This window comes from Microtus ochrogaster, unplaced genomic scaffold (assembly GCF_000317375.1).
Source record: "Microtus ochrogaster isolate Prairie Vole_2 unplaced genomic scaffold, MicOch1.0 UNK48, whole genome shotgun sequence".
Taxonomy (NCBI): Eukaryota; Metazoa; Chordata; class Mammalia; order Rodentia; family Cricetidae; genus Microtus; species Microtus ochrogaster.
In genome coordinates, this window is record NW_004949146.1 from 1,840,046 (window position 1) to 1,852,798 (window position 12,753).

The 12,753-nt window shown below is 52.3% G+C and overlaps 1 protein-coding gene across 2 annotated transcripts in view; it reads left to right on the top strand.

Annotated features, from left to right (window-relative positions):
• The window catches only part of Mrc2 (mannose receptor C type 2), a 56,135-nt gene extending 43,407 nt beyond the window's left edge, over nt 1-12,728 (top strand). The window contains exons 13-30 of one of the 2 annotated variants that reach the window (XM_005369414.3): nt 544-686; nt 1,759-1,861; nt 2,096-2,234; nt 2,353-2,388; nt 2,647-2,807; nt 2,901-2,968; nt 4,428-4,528; nt 4,790-4,932; nt 8,272-8,386; nt 8,511-8,674; nt 8,823-8,931; nt 9,512-9,750; nt 9,889-10,057; nt 10,151-10,300; nt 10,545-10,664; nt 10,835-11,014; nt 11,859-11,885; nt 11,984-12,728. In XM_005369414.3, the coding sequence (XP_005369471.3) occupies nt 544-686; nt 1,759-1,861; nt 2,096-2,234; nt 2,353-2,388; nt 2,647-2,807; nt 2,901-2,968; nt 4,428-4,528; nt 4,790-4,932; nt 8,272-8,386; nt 8,511-8,674; nt 8,823-8,931; nt 9,512-9,750; nt 9,889-10,057; nt 10,151-10,300; nt 10,545-10,664; nt 10,835-11,014; nt 11,859-11,885; nt 11,984-12,207 (2,391 nt within the window). In that variant the 3' untranslated portion in view covers nt 12,208-12,728. The remainder of the gene's footprint in view (nt 1-543; nt 687-1,758; nt 1,862-2,095; nt 2,235-2,352; nt 2,389-2,646; nt 2,808-2,900; nt 2,969-4,427; nt 4,529-4,789; nt 4,933-8,271; nt 8,387-8,510; nt 8,675-8,822; nt 8,932-9,511; nt 9,751-9,888; nt 10,058-10,150; nt 10,301-10,544; nt 10,665-10,834; nt 11,015-11,858; nt 11,886-11,983) is intronic. The other variant, XM_026777192.1, reaches the window with a different exon arrangement.
• The last annotated feature ends 25 nt before the right edge of the window (nt 12,729-12,753 follow it).

Consider the following 12,753-nt stretch of genomic DNA (forward strand, 5'->3'; position numbering starts at 1 on the left):
AAGGTCTGGGTAGGGCCTGGTAATTTGACAAGCTTGGACCACCAGTTTGCTTTGATGTTTCAGACTTTTGTGTTTGCTTTTGAGACAGGATCCTGCTCTGTAGCCCAGGCCTCTAGTTCTTGGCAATCCTGCTTCAGCCTCTCAAGTGCTGATACAGCCTTAAGCCACTATGCCCAGCCTGGCCTCAAACTCACTATATAGTTGAGGAAAACCTTGCCTCTATTTCCCAAGTACTAGGTTTGTATGCGTGTGCCGTGATGCCTGGCTTCTGAGGCCTTTTCTTACATACAGAAACTCAAGTCCAGTGGGGGAGGCGGAGCCCATCCTCAGTCAGTTGTGGCTCTGCTTGGGTTAGATCCAAGTCTGAGGATGAGGTACAGAGGGGCTCTTGTCAGGAGCTGACGGTGTCACCTTCCTTCCTGAGATAGGATTGTCTTTAGCTATCGCTGTCTGGTGAGGCCACAGCACCTCATCCTACTGGTGCATTGAGAAGGTGGCAGATGCCCATGGCCACAGCTTAGACATCTGGCTTTGCTTCTGCAGGTGTTCAGCTCAGAGCGGCTGCAGGAGAAGAAGAGCTGGGTCCAGGCCTTGGGGGTCTGCCGGGAGTTGGGGGCCCAGCTGCTGAGTCTGGCCAGCTATGAGGAGGAACATTTTGTGGCCAACCTGCTCAACAAAATCTTTGGGTATTGAATGGGTGTGGTGGCCTGCACTTGGGTGGGGACAGGCTTGGTTGCTAGAGTTTGGTTCTGTCAGGCTCGGGGTGAGAAGGTGGACAGATTGACTGTGCCCTCAGAGGGTCCAGCTGGGACTTAGAAAAGCCTGTATCTGTGAGGAATGCCAGAACCATCCTGCTGTCTTCAAGTTGCCATGGTCTCCTGGAATCTTGGGTGAATGCACAGGGGTGACCCACTCACAGGAGACCCTGTAGCCAGCAACGTCGGTTCTTGTCTCTCAGACACAGTTCCCTTTGCAGATTTCCGTACACACTCCAGCCCACCTCCACCGCTGGCAGCATTTCATAAGAACCCACCCCTCTCTAAACCATCCTGAAAGACAGCTGGAGAAAAGCTGAAAGTGCTCAGGAATGGATAAGGAGCGGGCTCACATCACATCGTAGGCTCCGAGGACTGTAATTTATGGCACATGGCATTGTAACCATTTATTATTGGTGAAAAAAACAACAAAAAACAAAACAAGTGGACCCAGGCTTCCCAAGATCTTAATTTCAGGGTTATCTCCTTCTAGCAGTCAGGATTTTATCAGTTGACTAGTAATTACAGCAGCCCGTGTTTGCCACTTTTGTAGCCCATCACATGTGGGCTGTTGGCATCCCTCGGCACCCTGCCCGTCAAACAGTCTCATGCTCAGCTTGTACTGATGAGTTAGGTTGTCTGCCCAGTGTCACGTAGGTCCTTGATGAATCACGATTTGAATCTGGGTGTTTTGAGCTCCAGATCCTCTGGTTTCTCCTACCCCATCCCCCATATGCTCATCAACCTTCTCACCCCCCCAAGTGAGAGACATGCCGACTTCTGCTGGCCAGGGTACCCCAGAAAGAGGTCAAAGCCCAGGCAGGCAGGCTGTGCTTTTTGAGTTAGACAGGGCGCCTGGTCTGGCTTTCCTTGTCTCTAGGGAGGGAACTTTCAGCAAACAGCCAAACAAATCCCACGGTGCTTTGGTTCATTAGTTTGCAGCATGGTTGGCAAGGTTTGTGCCAGCCAATCTCACCTCCCCTCTCTTCTGTCCCCACCCAAGTGAGTCAGAGCCTGAGAACCATGAACAGCACTGGTTTTGGATTGGCCTGAACCGCCAAGATCCTCGGGAGGGTCAGAACTGGCGCTGGAGCGATGGTCTAGGGGTGAGAAGCTATGGAAGAGGCAGGCTGGGGAGGGGGGTAGGGCTTGGTTGTGGGTAGGCACCCGCTGGGGCCTGGCAAGGCCTGGCATGGGCAAGGATTTTGACCAGTGTGAGTTGATTAAAAGCAATTGGGTTAAAGACCGGATGCTCACCCAGCTAGGCAGGCCTCAGCTCTGACTGACCTTCTTGGCTGCCTGTCATACATCCCACTTTCCGTCTTTGTCTCGCTTTCTAGTTTTCCTACCACAATTTTGACCGGAGCCGCCATGACGATGATGACATCCGAGGCTGTGCAGTGCTGGACCTGGCCTCCCTGCAGTGGGTGGCCATGCAGTGCCAAACACAGCTTGACTGGATTTGCAAGATCCCGAGAGGTTGGATGTGGTAGTAAGTGGGGTGGAGTGGGGGCAAGTGCTGGACAAGGACTTTGAAGCCAGGAATTTGGGGGATCTGGCCCCCCTCTCCTTTGACATTTTTAACTCTGCTCTGTAGGTGTGGATGTGCGGGAACCAGATGCTGGTCCACAAGGTGAGGCCCCCAGGCTACCTGATCCCTACTTTGGCCCAAAGCAGGTCAAGGGTTCCATCCCAAGGGGGACTAAGTTAGCTAGCACTGGATGTTACTGCCCTGCTTCCATGGTGTGGAAGGAGGGTCAAGCTAAGGGCCTGGCCCAGGTTCATCTTTGCAAGTCACTTGTTGCGTGCTCCGGCTCTGTCCAAGCCCAGAGCTTTCGAGGGCCTGTCTAGCGGCCTGGCGCCCGCTCCCACCCCTGCGCTGCTCCCATAGGCCGGCTGGAATGGCTGCGCTTCCAGGAGGCGGAATATAAGTTCTTTGAGCACCACTCGTCGTGGGCGCAAGCACAGCGCATCTGCACATGGTTCCAAGCAGAGCTGACCTCCATTCACAGCCAAGCAGAGCTGGACTTCTTGGGGCAAAACCTACAGAAGGTGGGCATGAGAGGCAGCGAGTGGTTATGGGTTCGGAAAGGGCAAAGGTTGAAGACAGGGAGGCTGCTAACCTCTGTCTGCTCCTTTCCCCAGTTCTCCTCAGGCCAGGAGCAGCACTGGTGGATCGGCCTGCACACCTCGGAGAATGACGGACGCTTCAGGTGGGAGCGCTGGTGGGCAGCAGGTGTGTGTGTGTGTGTGTGTGTGTGTGTGTGTGTGTGTGTGTGGCTAGCTGTGTCCCCAGGCTAGAGGTGTCCGGGCTGACCAAAGAACAGGCAGATAGACCTGCATTTGACCTTATCTGAAGGTGACAATAGTGACACCTGCCTCCTGGGATTCTTGTAAGGATTAGTAGTTGCAAATTGAGGGGCTTGGGATGTAGCTTGGTGGTAGGATGCTTGCCTAGGGTTCTTGAGACCCTGGGTTTGATTCCTGGACAACAAACAAATACTCCAAAATGCCAAAAATTTTATTTCTATAAATAAATAAATAAATTAGTTATAATTTAATTTAGGTATTTATTTATTTTTGAGACAGGGTCTCACTGTATAGCCATGGTTATCTATGTAGACCAGGCTGGCCTTGAACTCACAGAGATCTCCTTGCCTCTGCTTCCCTAGGGTTGGAATTAAAGGTGTGTGCTGCCATACCCGGCTTCATTTTATTTTTAAAGGTTAATTGTTAACTGTTCTGCAGTATTCCTTTCATCATTTTTAATTTTTGAAAGAGTTGAAAATTTATGTATGTGTATGTGCTTCTGTGTGCGTGCACGTGTGTGCGTGTGCTGGTACCTACAGAGTCCAAAGGGGGACACCAGATCTCCTGGAGTTATAGGTGATTGTGAGCCACCCATGTGTGTGTTGGGAACTGAACTGTAGTCCTCTGGAAGAGCAGTACACATTCTGAGCCATCTCTCCAGCCCCTCGATGACCATCACTTTTAGGCTAGTTTCTGACTAGGAATAAATACCACATAGACTATTTTACAGTGTGGACCAGTTTGCCACGTTTCAGATGACAAAATGCTAAGCTGTTGCATCTGCTGTGGTCCACCTAGTTGTGGCTTCCTGCTCTGGAGACTCTGGGAGCACGTGGTGTTGACTGGTCACCATGCCACTACCACTTCTCAAACTCAGATCCACGAAAATAGAGCATTCATGATTCATGTCCTTAAGATACAAGACCTAGCAAAAAGTCACTGGATATCACAGCATTCTGTTTGATAAATAACAATTTTAAGTCCTTACTACAGCACGCAGCGATTGCTGAGTATTACATAGTGGTGGCACTTCCCCATTATAGCTGGTGTCACATTGTGGACAAAACTGGCCAGGACCTGGACAAAGCATATATGCTAGTCCTCAGGGAACTCCAGTCAGTGCCTGCCGTACATGAATTAGGGAGCCTGAGGCAGAAAGACTAGAAGTCAGTGGTGATCTGGGCACTTCTTGGCTGTAGGGTTTTCAGGCATCTCTGATAGCCCAGTGCATGCTGGGAAGGGCTTTACTTAGAGGCGCAGGCCTGGGGTCTCTGGGTGCACTGGGTCCCATTGGTGCTTCTGTTCTGTGGCCTCCAGTGCTGGAGATGGAGGAGGCTGAACCTGAGTTCTCTGACTCCCTAGGTGGACAGATGGCTCTGTTATAAACTTCGTCTCTTGGGCACCGGGAAGACCTCGACCCATCGGCAAGGAAAAGAAGTGTGTGTACATGACAGCCAGCCAAGGTGAGGATGAGGAGGGCCAGAGGGACATTGTCAGCATTAGGGGTAAAGGTTGGGGGTATCCAGGTGGGCCTGGGGGGCATTAGTCTCCTCTTTGTGAGCAAACCCAAGAAGGGCTGTATCCAAGGAGCAATGGGTGAGCCCACGGCTCCAAGGGCACAGAGGGCTTGAGCTCAACCTGCTTTCTCCGAGCAGGGAACCCAGAGCGCTGCCTGCCCCGCCCCACCCAGCCCTATGGCAACAGTTTTTCCTCCCCCTTCACAGAGGACTGGGGGGACCAGAGATGCCACACAGCCTTACCCTACATCTGTAAGCGCAGCAACAGCTCGAGAGAGACTCAGCCCCCAGACTTGCCACCTTCAGCCCTAGGAGGCTGCCCCACTGGCTGGAACCAGTTCCTTAACAAGGTAGGCAGTTGGGAGGGTGCACCGAGAGAGCCAGGGGAGAGAGGATGGGAACAGTGGGATGGTTGAGCCTCAGGAGCCTTGGCCGTTTGGCAGCTACAGAGTCCTGCATGACCTCTTGTCTGTCCCTACCAGCCTCTCTGTGCCAATGGGAGCGAGGCTCCCTGGGAGCGAGGCTCTTTGGAAAGTGGCTGGTGTATAATACCAGATCTACCAGGGAGTGAGGTTTTCTAAATACTTCTACGAGTTTTCTAGATCAGTAGTTGTCAAATCTTTTGATAATGAACTTTACATTAATAAAACAAAATATTGAGCATTTATACTCAGTCTGTATGTGTGTGTATATATTATTTATGTTTATGTGTACAAACAGGAAAAATTTATAGTTGCTTCTGCACCGATGAGAGTATCACATGGAGTCAGCTCTGCATACGAACAGAACTGAAAACAGATAGAGATTAAAGATAGCACCTTTAGAAATCCTTTATTAGGGGAATGAAAATGTGTTTGGGCCACACAACTGATCAGTTATAATAATATTTATGCATTTGTTTTGGTTTTTCAAGACAGGATTTCTCTGTGTAACAGCTCTAGCTGTCCTGGAACTAGTTCTTGTAGACCAGGGCGGCCTTGAACTCAAAGACCCTCCTGCCTCTGCCGACTGAGTGCTGGGATTAAAGGCGTGCACCACCACCCAGCTCTATTATGCAATTTTAATAAGACCATATGATTGCATATATTTCATTCTCTTGCTTTGCAATATAAAAATAATTTCTTTTAAATTTAAATTTATTTTTTCACCGGTACATAAAAACATAAAAATGATAGCTACTTAGGGGGTGCCATGTGTGTTTTGGTACATTCATATATTATATAATATATAATGCTTAAGTTAGGGGAGATGCGTCTGTCTCCTTGAAGGCATATTCTTTCTCTAAGGGAAACCATCCCGAGTCCTTCCTTTGAGTTGTCTGAAACGCTCAGTGCATATTGTTCTGCAGTCACCTGACGGTCACTTTACCACTGTGTGTCACCTTATGACACAGTCACCTCGTCATGTTCACCTTGCTGCACAGCAGCACCGAAACAGACTCGATCTTACATAATTTTACCTTAGTGCTCAGTACGGGACTTTCCCTATCCCTGCTCCCCTCCTACCGTCCCCTGTTCCTACCACTCTATTCTCAACTCTTTGTTTGATGTTTTTAGACAGGGTTTCTCTGTGTAGTCCCGACTGTGCTGGAACTTGCTCTGTAGATCAGGGTGGCCTCGAATTCTGAGATCCACCTGCTTTTGCCTCCCAAGTGCTGGCCAGGATGAAAAGCATGGGCCACCACTGCCCTGCTAATCCCAATTTTTATGAGATTAACCACACACACACACACACACACACACACACACCCTTTTTGAGACAGGGTCTCATGGAACCCAGATCAGTCTTGAACTTATTATGTAGATGAGGATGACTTTGAACTCCTGAAGGCCCAGCTGCTGGGATTACAGGCGTATGCAGTCTTATGCAGTGCTGGTAATTGAACCTCAAGCCTTCTGTATGCCAACTAAGCCTAATGCCCAACCAGAGATGAACTTTATTTTCCACATTTGTATGTGGGTGGTACGTGTATGTGTGTGCACAGGCCAGAGGTTGACCTTGAGCGTTTCCTTAATGGCCATGTACCTTCAGTATAGAGGTAAGGTCTCTCACTTAAGCCCAGAACTTGCTGATCTGGCTAGTCTAGCTAACCAGTTTGCCCTAGGCATCATGTCTCCGTCTCCTGAGTGCTAGGATTACGAGTGAGCCACCACGCTTCCAGCATTTACATGGGCGCTGGGCTCTGAACTTCAGTCCTCATGCCTACCCAAAGAGCGCCTTACCCACTGAGCATCTCCCCAGTAATTCAGCTTTTATATCCACATATGGATGAGGTCAGGGTGTGTCTTTCTGTATTCTTTTTTTTAAAGATTTTTTTCTTTATTATGAACATAGTGTTCTGCCTGCATGTGTGCCTACATGTTGGAAGAGGGCACCAGATCTCACTACAGATAGTGTGAGCCACCATGTGGTTGCTGGAAATTGAACTTGGGACCTCTAGAAGAACAGCCAGTGATCTTAACCTCCATTTCACCTCTCCATCCCCTCTATATTCATTTTAAAAAATTCTTTTGCTTCATTTTTATTTTATGTGTATTTTTGCTGGCATTTATTTCTGAGTACCACATATGTGCAATACCCATGGAGACCAGAAGAGGGCGAGAGATTTCCCCTGGAACTGGAGTTCCAGACAGTTTGTGAGCTGCCATGTGGGTGTTGGGATCCAAACCCAGGTCCTCTACAGGAATAGTGGGTGCTCTTAACTGCTGAGCCATTCATCCCTGCTACCCCAGTTTTCTTTTTATTTAGCAATATTTGGAGAATTGTCTTTCCTGGTGTTTTGAAACTGGGCTTCCTAGTATGTACTTGTGACTCAGACCCGGAAGGCTAGAGGGTGGTGGGAGGCCAGGTCAGCTAGGGCCACACAGAGGAACGTCTCAAAACAGAAAGCTCAAGCAACCACAGCAAAACCTCATGAAAACAAAACAGTGGGGAAGGAGTTAGGGGTTTCCGCACACACACACGCACGCGCACACACACACACGCACGCACACACACACGCACACACACACACCAAAAATAGTGTTAGGAGGAAGTTCAGTTGGTAGTATCGGTTATACATGAGGCCATGAAGACCTGAATATGATCCTCAGAACCCACAAAAACAAAACAAAACAAAACAAAAAGCCAGGCAGGTTGGACACACCTGGAACCCCAGTGCTGGGGAAGCAGAGGCAGGAGAAGCCCTGGGATTCACTGGCTAGCCAGCCTAGCCTTATCAATGAGCCCAAGCCAATGGGAGACCTTGTCTCAGAAATAAAACAGAACCAAGGCAAGTGGCAGCTGAGGAACAACTGTCCTCTGGCCTCCATAAGCACACACACACATGCGCTCACGCCCACACACGTACACATGCACAACCAAGCTGGGTATGGGGTGCACACTTGCAATCCCAATATTCTGGAGCTGAGTCCAGAAGACCATGAGTTCCAGGCCAGCCTGGGCTACAAAGCAACACCCTGTCTCAAACAGTATCAAGCTCTCCCCCCCCAGAGTCTGCGCATTTGTGAATCCTGTAACGGGATGAGAGGTGGGGCTTTGTCCAGGGAGGTCCATATGCCCTGTGCCTGGCATTACTGTCTCAGTCTGAAAGCCCCGGGCATCAGCTGCTGAGGGGCACCCAGCAGGGCTTCTGGGTTTGTGGGATGGAGATGTAGAGCTGGGTATCAATCACATCCCCTGCCCCACAGTGTTTCCGAATCCAGGGCCAGGACCCCCAGGACAGGGTGAAATGGTCAGAGGCACAATTCTCCTGTGAACAGCAAGAAGCCCAGCTGGTCACCATTGCAAACCCCTTAGAGCAAGGTAGGGTCAGCCTATGGGGAGGCACTGGTGTCCTCCACGACAGTCGCCCTGCAACTGGCTGGAGCAGAGCAAACAGGGGTCAGCCCACCACTCCATCACTTTTGCCTTTCTTCTGGGGGACTAGCCTTCATCACAGCCAGCCTCCCCGGTGTGACCTTTGACCTTTGGATTGGCCTGCACGCCTCACAGAGGGACTTCCAATGGATTGAACAGGGACCTCTGCTGTATGCCAATTGGGCGCCAGGAGAACCCTCCGGCCCCAGCCCTGCTCCCAGTGGTACCAAGCCGGTGAGGACACTGCTCTCTTTCCTCTGTCCCTGTGGCCTCTGGTGCCGTCCTCTCCCCTGCCTCCCCCGTCTCCCAACCCCAGCCACCCTTCCATGAGGCAGTGGTATCAAAAGCACTGGGATTTCCCTGAGTAGCCCCTTCCCCCCAGACCAGCTGTGTGGTAGTCCTGCACAGCCCCTCAGCCCACTTCACCGGCCGCTGGGATGATCGGAGCTGTACGGAGGAGACGCACGGCTTCATCTGCCAGAAGGGCACAGGTATGTATGTACGTATGTATGTGTATGTATATGTATGTACGTATGTATGTATGTATGTATGTATGTATGTATGTATGTATGTATGCGCCACCACTGCCCGTAGCCACTCCTAGCGGCTGTGGGCCGGGCCAGAGGGGACCAAACGTTGTTCCTTTCTCCTCGAGGGTTCTAGAGGTCCCTCCAGAGTCATGTATCTGTTTGGGAAGCGGGTGATCTCAGGAGGAAGGCCGCTGGGAGCCAGATATGGGGTTGTGTGACATACTGGCACGGTTGGGGTCAGAACCCCCTAAGGCTCAACCATCAAGGCATCTCCTCCTCCTTGCATGGCTCCCGGTTCCCCTGCCATGGGTTCTGTAGACAGGAGTCTGTCAAGGCCCTTGCTTTTCTCTGAATGTTAATTAATGAGCAAAAGAAGCTCATTAATAAGAACAGTGGCTGACAGCAAGGACTGATCAATGCAAGCAGGCCCAGCCGAGACCTGCTCTTGGCCTGATGTCTGATTTTCCCTGGCCTAGCCTCATACCTGGGGATGGGGTAAGGCAGGCAGAGCCCAGCCTGAGCCCTGCCCCCTTCCCCGTAGACCCCTCCCTGAGCCCATCCCCAGCAGCAACACCCCCTGCCCCTGGCACTGAGCTCTCCTACCTCAACGGCACCTTCCGACTGCTGCAGAAGCCACTGCGCTGGCAAGATGCCCTCCTGCTGTGTGAGAGCCGAAATGCCAGCCTGGCAAGTGTGCCTGATCCCTACACCCAGGCCTTCCTCACACAGGCTGCCAGAGGGCTGCGGGCGCCACTGTGGATTGGGCTGGCCAGTGAGGAGGTGGGCTGCTAAGTCGTTTCTTTTCTCCCCTGCCCCACCCTACCTTCTGCCTTGGTTTCCCTTCCTCCCTCCTGCCTTGTTTGCCCCCACCCTGGGAGTCTGTCCGATTTTTCTCACCCGTGGCCACCTCATGCCCAGGGCTCACGGCGGTATTCCTGGCTCTCAGAGGAGCCTCTGAATTATGTGGGCTGGCAAGATGGGGAGCCTCAGCAGGTGGGAGGCTGTGCCTACGTGGACGTGGATGGGACGTGGCGCACCACCAGCTGTGACACCAAGCTGCAGGGGGCAGTGTGCGGGGTGAGCAGGGGTGAGTACCACCCGCTGGGGCCGAGGCTTGGGCGTGTGCCCGGTGGTCCTGGGATGTTGCTTGGGCCACATCCTCAATCGTGCACTCCAACAGGGCCCCCTCCTCCCCGAAGGATAAGCTACCGCGGCAGCTGTCCTCAGGGGCTGGCTGACTCGTCCTGGATTCCCTTCAGGGATCATTGCTATGCCTTCCACATGGAGCTGCTGTTGGGCCACAAGGAGGCGCTGCAGCGCTGCCAGAAAGGTGGGTGAGAGCAGGCCAGCCTGGCTCCCAGACTCTCAGACCTGGAGAAGGGACTTTCACCTCTGCCTATGGGTAGCACCTACCCCCACGTTCTCCCTTACCTTTTCATACCCAGACTGTACTGTGACATGTAGCCAGTGGCACACACACACTGAGACTCGGGCTGCTGTGGATGGGTGTGGGCGGAGCACCATCAACATAAGGAGGCACTCCGTGTCCTAACATGGGCTTCCTCTGTGTCCAGCGGGTGGGACCGTCCTGTCCATTCTTGATGAGATGGAGAATGTGTTTGTCTGGGAACACCTGCAGACCTTTGAAGCCCAGAGTCGAGGAGCCTGGTTGGGCATGAACTTCAACCCCAAAGGTGGGTGCCCTCTGTGAGGCAGGGGGGAGGGCCAGGCCTCAGGCTGCAGGAGAGATGCCTGCCACGATCTCTGGGCTTGGGAAAGGGGAGGAGTAGGGGAGGTTCATGAGAGAATGTCTGCTCCCTCCCACCTATAAAAGCCCCACCTGTTCCCCTTCCCACATCTGCAGGAGGCATGCTGGTCTGGCAAGATAACACAGCCGTGAACTATTCCAACTGGGGACCCCCTGGCCTGGGCCCTAGCATGCTGAGCCACAACAGCTGCTACTGGATCCAGAGCAGCAGCGGGCTGTGGCGCCCCGGCGCCTGTACCAACATCACCATGGGGGTTGTGTGCAAGCTCCCCAGAGGTGAGCCAGGCTCTCAGAAGGCATGTGCTCAGCCCGCCATGCCCACAGCTGGGCCTTGGTGCGCAGGGGCAGAAGCTTTGGGTGGGAAGGCATTGGGTTCGTTAGTCTGTAGCGAAGACGGACCCTGGGACTTAATCTCCAAAGCAGACAGCAAGCGCCAGGGGCCAGCAAGCTCCATCGTTCTCTGTTGGTTAAGGACAAGGGATGTGGTTCATATTTTGGATGGATCACTTATCAGCTCTGCCTTCTGAGGTCCGGGGGGGGGGGATGGTCCAGTTGGTAAAGTACCTGCCATGCAAGCGTGAGACTGAGTTCAGATTCCCAGCATTAAGTGCACACATCTGTAACCCTGGGACGGGAAGGGGTATATGTGTATGTCTGAAATGATAGGTTCCTGGAGGTCAATGGCAGGCCAGAAGAGCCGACTCATATAAGCTGTATGTTCAGGTACATAGACCCTGTCTCAAACTAATAATAATAATAATAATAATAATAATAATAATAATAATAATAATGATAATAATGTGGAGAGCCATCAAGGAAGACACACAATAACATTGACCTCTGACCTCCACACCCATGCACATGCTCAGTGCACTCACCTATAAGAACACATACATAGACCACCCCCCCGCTCCCACATACATACCTGTTCCATCCTAGGCAAGTCTTTGAACTTCCTCATATCTGAAATGGGAGTCATGGTATCCGGGTCACAGAGTCATTTGGTTCAGTGTGTTTGCAGAGTGATGTTCAGAAAGCACTTCGCCGGTCTTTGCTTAAATTATGACCGTGATTCCCGTGAGGACTGATTGTGATTAACCGGCACTTCCCTCTTCCGCAGCGGGAGAGAAGAGCTTCTTGCCATCAGGTGAGTGGAGGTGGCAAGCCCAGAGCCTGGCTCTTTCCCTGGCTCCTCTGTCCCTGGTGGGCCTGGCAGTGGCCTGATGTGCATTGCCCTTGTCTCAGCAGCGCTTCCTGATAACCCAGTGACCCTGGTAGTGGTGCTGATAGCTGTGCTGTTCCTCCTGGTCTTGGGGACGGCAGCCTTCTTCCTGTACCGGCGTCGACAGAGCAGAGAACGTGGGTCCTTTGAAGGGGCCCGCTACAGCCGCAGCAGCTCTGGCCCAGCAGAGGCCACTGAGAAGAACATCCTGGTGTCTGATATGGAAATGAATGAGCAACAGGAATAGAGCCAAGGGCATGGTCAGGGTGGGGCTGGAGCTGGGGAGGCAGGGATTTGGGTTAACAGGTCCCCATCGCCCACCAGTCCCGTTGGTCTGTGGATCCAGGGGCTGAGCATGCAATGGGGTGTGAGTACCCAGCCTCCCACAGACGCTAGGCCAAGACCTGGCTGAGCGCAGCGGGGCATTTTCCCTTTCTCCTGGTCCTGGGACCTTGTCACCTGGGCCTGGACCCCCGTGGTAACTGGAGGCATCACGAGAAGGGAAACAAGAACTTATTTCTGCCTCTTTCTTCCCAGATCTCTGAACCTAAGCCTGTTGACCCACAGCCTAGGACTCTTTCCTGTTTGCAGACCTGGAAAGCCTGCCGTCCCTTAGGGCGGCTCTCTGTCGCTTCTCTCTTCCTGCTTGATAACATCATTTCTGTCTCCTTACCTTGTCCTCATGCCTGTTCTTACCCAGTGCCTCTTTCTGAGCCAAGGCCCTGGGATCTTTGTGTGTGTGTGTGGGGGGGGGGAATCCTCTCTCTCTCTCTCTCTCTCTCTCTCTCTCTCA